At 36.4% G+C, this 10,604-nt stretch overlaps 1 protein-coding gene across 1 annotated transcript; it reads right to left on the reverse strand.

The window, feature by feature from the left end:
* Positions 1-9,549: 9,549 nt before the first annotated feature.
* Positions 9,550-9,908, reverse strand: LOC101272259 (60S acidic ribosomal protein P2-like). Its single transcript, XM_033431407.2, has one exon. The coding sequence runs from the start codon at positions 9,853-9,855 to the stop codon at positions 9,550-9,552; it is 306 nt and encodes a 101-aa protein (XP_033287298.1). The 5' UTR covers positions 9,856-9,908.
* Between the last annotated feature and the right edge of the window lie 696 nt (positions 9,909-10,604).

A 10,604-nucleotide genomic window follows, 5' to 3' on the forward strand; every position in this document is an offset into this window, starting at 1 on the left:
CAAACAAAACAAACCTATCTACTCCTGGCTGAGGAAAGCTCAGGGTATTTGGGGAGTGCATGTAAAAGACACACAGTTTGGAGGAGGTAAGTCAGGAAGGGCACAATAGAGGAACAGTGACCACAATGGGTTAGGCTGTGAAGGGGGATGGAGGGAATTCCAGAGGTAGCAGTTTATGGAAAATTCCAGAAAAAAGTAAGTATGGGGAAGACCGGAGAAAATGCAAGTGTCTTAGACCTGCACTGTCTGGTATGGTAGCTACTACCTGTATGTGGTTATTGAGCACTTGAAATGTGGCTAATGCCTCACGTTTGAATGATGACTTTTTGAATTGAGATATAATTGGCATATAACATTGTGAAAGTTTAAGGTGTAAAACGTGTTGATTTGATATATGTATATATTGCAATACGATTACCACTGCAGTGTTATCTAACACCTCTGTCACATCACATAATTACCATTTCTTTTTCGTAGTGGGAACAATTAGGATATATCTTTTGTCAGCTTTGGAGTTTATAATGCAGTGTTATTGTCTGTAGTCATATGCTGTGCATTAGATCTCCGGGACTTATTTAACTACTAGTTGCAAATGTCTACCTTTAAACAATATCTCCGTAATTCCCCTACCCACCCCCCCCCAAGCTCCTGGAAACCACCATTCTACTTTTTTGTTTTTACGAGTCTGGCTTTTTTAGATTCCATGTTTCAGTGAGATCATAAATTATTTGTCTTTCTCTATGTGACTTATCTCATTTAGCATAATGCCCCCAAGGTCCATCCATGTTGTCACAAATGGCAGGATTTTCTTCTTTCTCATGGCTGAATGGTATTCCATTGTGTGTGTGTGTATATATATATATACATACATATACCACATCTTCTTTATCTGGAATTAAGAATGCCAGCTATTGGGTTAAATAGAGTATTTTATTAAAACTCACTTTACCTGTCTCTTTTTTACTTTTAAAGTGTGGCTTACATTATATTTCTATTGGGCAATGCTGGTTTAGACAGACTGAAATGAAAAGTATGAGGAGGGATATGGAAAGAGGCGAGGTTGGGGCATTCAGCAGAGGCTGACTATACTGGGTCTTGAATGGTATGCTGTGGCATTTAAATGTTATCATTTTATCATTGTGGAGTCACTGAAGTTCTGATGTGCATTTCAGCAAGTTCACTGTCTGCTTTTGGAGAAGGGAATAAAAGGGGGTAAAGCAACTGGCAGGGAGCCCAGAAGACAGTCGCAGTAATTCAGGCAAGTAGTGAAGATGCCTGAAAAAGCAGTAGGGATGATGAATGAACAGTATGTAAGGTGATAGAATCAGCAGAATTTCATGATTGATGAGATGCTTGGGCAGGGCTGAAGGAGAATGTAGTAGGACTCCTGGGTTTCTGGCTTAGGTACCTGGGCTTTTGTTTTCATTAATATAGGAAACATAAGAGGGAGAAGGTTTAAAGTAAAAGTTTACAAAAAGGCCACGTGGTGGGAGAGGGAGAAAACAAAGAAACCAAGCAAGCAAGCAACCAACAAAAAACATGACTGGTTGTAGGGATTGGAGAGAATTGTTTCTGCCATGCCCTCACCAATATAGCCTCTTTGGAGTACAGGATCAATGAGGCTATTCTTGATGTTTATTTTTTTAAATCCTTTTGTTTTGGGGTGTTATTCTTCTGAGTTATTTTCTTTCCTGGTGTTAGGCACAAAGCATGTTTTTATTCCCACTGTTTCTCTTAGTTCACTTATTCTCTAACTCTTATTAATGAGTAAAGAATCTAAGTGTCTGAGAGTATCTCAGTGTGTCTCATTAGTATTAGTGGGCAGGTAATTTGGGTTTTTGCTCATATCAGGAACTAAATCATCTCTGTGACTTTCAGCATTTTCACTGTGGTTTTGGCTTGTCACAGCAGAATGTTCAGCCTGTTTCAATTTTGTTTTCAGTTGCTAGGCTCAGAATGGAAGGAGCTTTGGAATCTAAATTGTTTTGTGGATTTTTCTTGCCATATATCCTACACTATATTATGCTCGACTCTACTATACAGCTACCTGTGTTTGAATATATAAATATGATTTTATTTTCCTGGAGAGATATTGAAAGACAGGAAGACTTTTATGTCCTTTTTGGTGTTTGGATTCATTGGCGAAACTGATTTGGCTGAAGTATCCTTCAGGAGACAGAATGCATATGGCTGACAGAGGCTGCTTTTGTGAGTTTGAGGAAGGGAAGTCTTTTGATTATAATGGTACATTTTCCTGAATCACTTTGATAAGGCTTTTGTTATATTTTAAACCAATATTTCACCAGAGCAGAGATGAAAAGCCTAATTTTTTCTTTCAGGATTTTGGATAGTGTCAGGTCAATAATATACACAAGTATATGTGGGATTTTCAGGGATAAACAGACAGTTTTATTGATGAGGGACCATTAATAAGCCCTCTTTCTGAGGCTAACCTAAATCCAGCAAATTATTTTGTGGCCCTTTATTCTGAAATTAGTCTATTTTCTCCTTCAACACTCATATTAATAAACTCATAATAACCACGAGAGCTTCTGTGTGTTGAGCATCTACCATGTGTCAACCACTTTATATGTATGTTTCTCTGATTTGTAAAGCAACAGTACCAATTAGGCATTTTTATCCCCATTTTATTATTTTTATTGGACTTCAGAAACAAATAATTGGATTTGATAAAATCTCTAGTTCTGGATATACTCTCATTGTTGGTAAATGAAGTCTCCTTTGCTTATTTGTTTTGTATAATATTATAAATGCTCATGAACCTACCATCAAACAATGAAACTAGGACTTTGATGGCAACTGACATCTCCTGTGTAACATTTTTTCTTTCCTCTGGTTCCTCTCATCTGAGGGAACCTCTATGCTAAAACTAAAACTAAATCTATATCTAAATCTGCTTAACAAATGGTTAAGCAAATACAAATACATGTGTGTGCGTGTGCGCACCCTCCCTACAAATGAACTGAGACCCTTATCTCACACCATACACAAATATTAACTCAAAATGGACCATAGACCTAAACGTAAGAGCTAAAACTGTAAACTTCCAGAAGAAAACATAGATAAAATCTTTGTGACTTTGGGTTAGGCAAAGGGTTCTTAGCTATGGCACCAAAAGCACAGCTGTAAAAGAAAAAAATCGGTACATTGGAATTCGCTAAAATAAAAAAAATGCTGTAATTAAATAAAAATCATTTCAAAAAGGAAAAGACAAATGTAAAATGTTTTCAAATAAAAAATGTAATAAAAGACTTGTATCCAGAATACAAGAACTCTTTAAAGTCAATAATGGGCAAACAAACAATTCAATTAAAATTTGATCAAAAGACTTGAAAAGACATTTCAGGAAAGTAGATACACAAAAGACTAATAAACATATGGTAAATATGATCAAAAGCAGTAGTTATTAGAGAAATGAGAATTACAACCACAATTAGATACTACTTCATACCCGCTAGGATGACTATAAACAAAAAGGTAATACCAAGTTTGGTGAAGATGTGGAAAAACAGGAACCTCATAAATCAATGGTGGGACTTTAAAATGATTCAGACATTTTGGAAAAATGTTTCAAAGTTAAAAATAAACTGATCATATAGCTCAATAATTTTATTAGTAAGAATCCTCTGAAGAGAAATGAAAACATTGGTCTACACAGTAAGTCCCCTACATACGAACCTTCAAGTTGTGAACTTTCAAAGATGCCTTCGCATGTCCAATCACATGTTAGTTCACGTGTTTGGCATACATTGTCACGTGTGTGCATCCTCTACAAGTGGTTGTGCTCTTGTGTACTTTACTGTACAGTTCTATATAGAGTACAGTAGTACAGTATCTTTATTTCAAGCCCAGGATGTCCCGAAGCAAGCATCAAAGCAGCAGTATATAGCCGATTGTGCTGGTTGGGTACCTAGGTTAACTTTGTTGGACTTACGAACAAATTGGATTTACGAATGCTCTCAGAACAGACCTGGTTTGTATGTAGGGGACTTACTGTATTCTTTCGGCATGTACTTTTGTTTGCTCAATACTATCTTATTAAGATTAATTCTTTTGTTTGTGTAGCTGTAATTCATACAATTTTACTATTGTGTAATAATCTATTGCAAAAAAATTTACTTAATTATACTCCTATTAATGATTTTTGCTATTATGAAAAATACCGTCATGTTCATTCTTACATCTCCTAATATACATTTGTGATTTTTCTTTTGCATATATAAGAATTTCAGGACATTTTGATGTTTGTTACCAGACACTTGGTGTTCCTTGATACTGTTGTGAATGATATATTTTTAATAGTCCATAATATACATTAGAGATCACTCTTTGTGTTGTATGATTTTATGGGTTTTAACAAATGTAGAATGTCATATATCCATCATTACAATATCACACAAAATACTTTCATTCCCTAAAAATCCCCTGTACTCCATTTATTCAACCCTCTCTCTACCTTTGCTTGAATCCCTGGCAACCACTGACATTTTTACTGTCCCTATAGTTTTGCCTTTTCCAAAATGCCATATAAATGGAAACATATAGTGTGTAGTTTTTTTGGACTGGCCATTCAAAATGTTTTTATTTTTTCTTTTCCTCTTTTTCTCTCGATTAATATTGCCAGAATTTAGTCTATTTTCTTAGCATTTTCAAAGGTCTAATTTTTAGCTTTATTGATCTCAAAACTTCATCAATTTCTGGTCTTATATTATCTCTTTCCTTCTAATTTCTTTGGGTTTATTTTGTTGTTTATTTTAACTTCTTAAGTTGGACCCTTAACTATTAATGTTTAGATTGTATTATTTTCTTATACAAGTACATAATGCTACAAAATTTCCTCAATTTACAATGTGTCAACTCTAACAATTTAGGTGTAGTCCACAAGTTTTGATACATAGTGTGTCATTATTAAGGAGTTCTAGATAATTATATCTTCTCATGAGTTATTTAGATACATTTTTGTTTGGATTTTAAAATGTGTGGAAATTTTTTATTTTTTGTAATTTTTAACTAATTTGCATTATGATCAAGAAATAGTCTGTTTTATACCTATTCTTTTTATATATATATAAATTTATTTATTTATTTTTGGCTGTGTTGGGTCTTCGTTTCTGTGTGAGGGCTTTCTCTAGTTGCGGCTAGTGGGGGCCACTCTTCATTGTGGTGCGCGGGCCTCTCACTATCGCGGCCTCTGTTGTTGCGGAGCACAGGCTCCAGATACACAGGCTCAGCAGTTGTGGCTCATGGGCCTAGTTGCTCCGCGGCATGTGGGATCTTCCCAGACCAGGGCTCAAACCTGTGTCCCCTGCATTGGCGGGCAGATTCTCAACCACTGCGCCACCAGGGAAGCCCCTATACCTATTCTTTGAAATTTATGGAGGCTTGCTCTATATTATTTTTTTAATTTAAAAAAAATATTTATTTATTTATTTTTAATTTTTATTGAAGTATAGTTGATTTATAATGTTGTATTAGTTTCAGGTGTACAGCAAGTGAATCAGTTATACATATACATATATCCTTGACAAGCAGATTTTTTTCTCAAGTGTTTAAGTTCAGCATTACACATATATCTATGTAGAAGTCAAGTATCATAATTGTGTTTAGATCATATATATGCTTATTTATGTGCTATCTGATTGATCTATTAATAAGTGAGAAAGTCACATTGAAATTTCCCACTCTGATGATGGATTTATCTATTTATAAATGTTACTCTATCATTTTATTTTATAATATACATGAAACCACTTTTTTAGTTGTACATATGTTTAAAATTTTATATCTTCCATTATGGTGAATGGAAACTTCAGCAATAAGAAACTTCTCTATTCCTAGTAAAGATTTTTAAATTTAAAGCCCATTTTGTCTAATATTAAAGTAGCTGTACTAGCATTTGTTTTTTCTTTAGAACTTGGTTATCTCTTTTTGCATCCTTTTAATTTCAACCTTTTAAATTTTTTTTGGTTTAAGTGTGTTTCTTCCGTACAGATTAAAAAATAAACAAACCTGCCAATCTCTGTCTTTTACTTGGTGAGTTTATTCTTCTTCTATTTATTGAAATTCTTAATATAATATTTGGAATTATTTCTATTATCTTTATTTATTGTTCAATTGCCCTACCTTTTGTTTGTTTCTTATAATTACTGTTTTGTAAGAATTGATGTACATGTCTTTGCCCTCAGACACAAATTTTTGCGTGCTATTTATTTCCCCTTTTCTCAAATTCTAGACTATTAATATAATACAGAATTTTAATTATGTGTTATTATGTAAATACTTTTTCGGTATTTTAATTTTTTTGAGAAATACAAACAATTGTTCTCTCTATATTAGTAATATGTAATATATAGAGATTTTTCTTACATCATCTTCTTTGCTTCTCCTCTTTTAACATTTCCTCCAAAATGTTTCCAATGAACTAACTATGTGTCAAATCTTCTGAAGTCTTTATCTAAGAGGTTTATCTACCCTGTTAACACACACACAAACACACAACACAAACATAAATAAATATATATATTCTCTCATTTGAACAGCAATTTGGCAAGATATAAAATTCTAGATTCAAAATTATTTGCATTTAGTGGAGAGGGATAAATTGGGAATTGGGATTAACAGATATACACTACTATATATAAAATAGATAGCCAACAAGGACCTATTATATAGCACAGGGAATTATATTCAGTGTCTTGTAATAACCTATAATGGAAAAGAATCTGAAAAAGAGAATATATATATATATATGTATGTCACTTTGATGTATACCTGAAATATTGTAAATCAACTATACTTCAACAAAACAAACAAAATTATTTACCTTTAATTCTTTAAAAATATTCTTTTATTGATTTCTCAACTCCAGTGTTGCAGTTAAGAAGACTGAGGTCAATATGATCTTTCCCTTTGAATATGATGTTCTCTTTTTTTGTTTTTCTGGAGATTTTAGAATCTTCTATTTATCTTTTATTTTCTTAAATTTTCCTATAAAATGACTTTTCATGTCTTTTTTGACATTCTATAGAGTTTTCCAGTCAGATGTTTCCTTCCTTCCTTCCTGTTATTCTGGGGAATTTAATTCAATTATTCCTCCAAATATTTTCTTCTATTGGATGTTTTTTCCTTCTGTGATTCCTATTATTCAGACACTGGCACTTAAAATTTTTATCAGTTTTTTGCCTTTCCTCCTTTTTTCTGGAATAACTCTTTAACACGATGTTACCACCCGGTAATTTGTTCTTTTGCTGTATTCACTTTTTTTCTTTACCAGTGTATTTACTCATAGGTAGCCCAACTGCAAGATTAAGGGCATAGTCCTCCACACTGCCAAGTCAGCCCAGGATTTCTGACACTAGCTGCAGGTTTATGCGTCCCCAGGGATACCCTCACTTCACACTACCTAGTTATAAATTCAAGGGTCACCATGGACTTCCCCAGATTCAATAATTTGCTAGAATGACTTACAAAACTCAGGAAAGTGTTGTAGTTATGATTATAGTTATATCATAGCAAAAATATAACAAATCAGAACTGGAAAAAGGAAGAGATGCAGAAGGTGGAATCTGGGACTAGGAGGCTCCGAAATGTAAAACTTCTGTGTCCTTAGGGCTCATTACCCTTTTGACTTTGGTATGTGGCCATACGCAGAGTACTCCCAGCCTAGGAAGCTCAGCCCAGTGTCAGTGTCCAAAGTATTTATTGAGGCTTCATTACATAACCATTATTGATTGAGTTATTGCCCATACAATTGAACTCAATCTCCAGCCGCCGCACCCCCCACCCCCCAACAACCAACCGTCTAATTGCAAGGTTGGTCTTTCTGCTCTCGGCAGCCCCCACCCTGAGTCATCTTATTAGCATAAACTTTCAGTTTCAAGGGGACCATCAGGAATAACAAAGACACTTCCATCATTTGGGGAATTCCATGCATTTACAGGTTATTTCCCAAAGACCAAATATCTCTTTGGGTAAAGTTAATTTTTTGCTGTGCAGTGTTGGTTCATTTTGAAAATTGTCTTTCCATACCCAATATTTCTAACTAGATATCTTAAATTATTTTTTAAAATGTTTCATATCAATATTATAGATATTATATATATATATGTATATACATATATATATATATATATATATATATATATTTTTTTTTTACGCAGGCCTCTCACTGTTGTGGCCTCTCCCGTTGCGGAGCACAGGCTCCAGATGCGCAGGCTCAGCGGCCATGGCTCACGGGCCCAGCTACTCTGCAGCATGCGGGATCCTCCCGGACCGGGGCACGGACCCACGTCCCCTGCATCGGTAGGTGGACTCTCAACCACTGCGCCACCAGGGAAGCCCCTATAGATATTATATTTACTATAAAATTTCTTGTTCTGTTATTTTTATTTTGTTTTATTTTCATTTCTCTAGAAGTGGATCAAAAAAGATCTTGTGGTGATTCATGTCAAAGAGTGTTCTTCCTATGCTTTCCCCTAAGAGTTTTATAGTGTCCAGGCTTACATTTAGGTCTTTAATCCATTTTGAGTTTATTTTCATTTATGGTGTTAGGGAATGTTCTAATTTCATTCTTTTACATGTAGCTGTCCAGTTTTCCCAGCATCACTTATTGAAGAGGCTGTCTTTTCTCCACTGTATATCCTTGCCTCCTTTGTCGTAGATTAGCTGACCATAGGTGTGTGGGTCTGTTTTGTTTAATATCTCTGCCTGTGATGGTATCTATTATATAGTTCATTGTTTCTTTTGTTTTTTCAGCTTTATTGAGGTATAACTGGTATACAAAAAACTGCACATAATTAATTTATACAATTTGGTGGGTTTGGACAGATGAATACACTCACAGTACCACCACCACAATCAAGGGAATAAACCTATCCATCACCTCCAAAAGCTTCCTTGTATCCCCACCCCACCCCCTTTTTTGGTAAGAATACTTAACGTGAGATCTACAGTTAATGAATATTGGGGTACAGAATGCCTTACTATGAATTGTAGGCACTGTGCTGTACAGCTGATCTCTGGAGCTTACATCACTGTTTTCTTCTGAAGTGGTTGTACTTCTTTGTTGTCAAGGTCCTTGTTAAGATAAAGGGATGAACATCAGAACCCTTTTTTGTAACAATCCAGGTGAGTTCAAAGGAGAAGAGGGAGAGCTTTCATGTGAAGAACTACAGAAAAGCACAGGTCATCACTCTTCCTCTGCACTGAACAGCTCTTCAGTGAGTATTTTATTCTCGGCTGCTTCTCCTCACCCCTATGTTGGGGAGGAGACTTTCCCCACTGAGGTTTGAGAAGGAAGGGGCAGGGGACTGAATACCTGGGCTACTTTTCACTGCTCCTCTCTGAGAGCTTCTGTGCAGCCATGCTGAGTTTTAAGGAGTGGGCATTGATGGTCTCAAGGCAACAGCTGGACTCAAAGGGCTTTTCCTATTTTTTTTTCCTCCTTTTTTTTTTTTTTTTGTTTTACATAAAAAGGGGTTTATTTGCAGGGGAGCAGGACTCTAGTCAAACGAGTCAAATCCCATGTCGTCATCTGACTCCTTCCTCCTTCTTCTCCTCCTCTGCTGCTGCTGGGGCAGAACCCGCAGCAAGAGCTGCAGCTCCTGGGGCAGCAGAGACGACCACAGCCCCGCCAGCGGGCATGCTGACCAGCTTGTGAATACCCTGGGCAATGACGTCCTCAATGTTCTTGCCGTTCAGCTCACTGATGACCTTGTTGAGCCGGTCGTCGTCCGCCTCGATGCGCACGCTGTCCAGGATCTTCTGGATGTCCTTGGCGCTGGGGGAGGTATTGCCCCCAAGAGCGGCCAGCAGGTAGGAGGCAACGTAGCGCATCTTGGCGGCGGCAGAGGAGCCTCGCGCGTGCGACCTCGGCAGCGTCAGGGATGGAAAGGGGCTTTTCCTAATTTAGCCTTCCTGATCCCACTGGCTGGACCCCATCTCCTATCTACGCAATATTTCAAACAGCTCTCCCTCTCTCCAAGTGCTTGCCACAGTTGTCTCTTTTATTCCTCAGGTTTCTAAGTTTCAATAGTTCCCCCACGTACCATTGATCTTAGGAAAAGGAGCCAGCAGGCTGTGCTAATTCTGCTTCTTATTGTAAATCAGAATAAAATACTAGTTTTTGACCCATATCACAAAGAAGAGACATTATAGTTTAAGTTAAAGTGCTCAAGAATCTATCCTAATAAGGAGTTAAACCAGATTTCAAACTTCACTCAAATTCAAAGTCTATGTTCTTTCTATTTCTCTGTCTCTAGGAGGGTTTAGACTAGACTGAGTTTACCTTTTTGTGGTTTTGTAGCAATTAAGCCTTTCTTTTTTTTTTTTTAAACATCTTTATTGGAGTATAATTGCTTTACAATGGTATGTTAGTTTCAGCTTCACAACAAAATGAATCCGTTATGTATATACATATGTTCCCATATCTCTTCCCGCTTGCGTCTCCCTCCCTCCCACCCTCCCTATCCCACCCCTCCAGGCGGTCACAAAGCACCAAGCTGATCTCCCTGTGCTATGCGGCCGCTTCCCACTAGCTATCTACCTTACGTTTGGTAGTGTATATATGTCCATGCCTCTTTATC

The sequence above is a fragment of the Orcinus orca genome, chromosome 13, assembly GCF_937001465.1.
Source record: "Orcinus orca chromosome 13, mOrcOrc1.1, whole genome shotgun sequence".
Lineage (NCBI taxonomy): Eukaryota > Metazoa > Chordata > Mammalia > Artiodactyla > Delphinidae > Orcinus > Orcinus orca.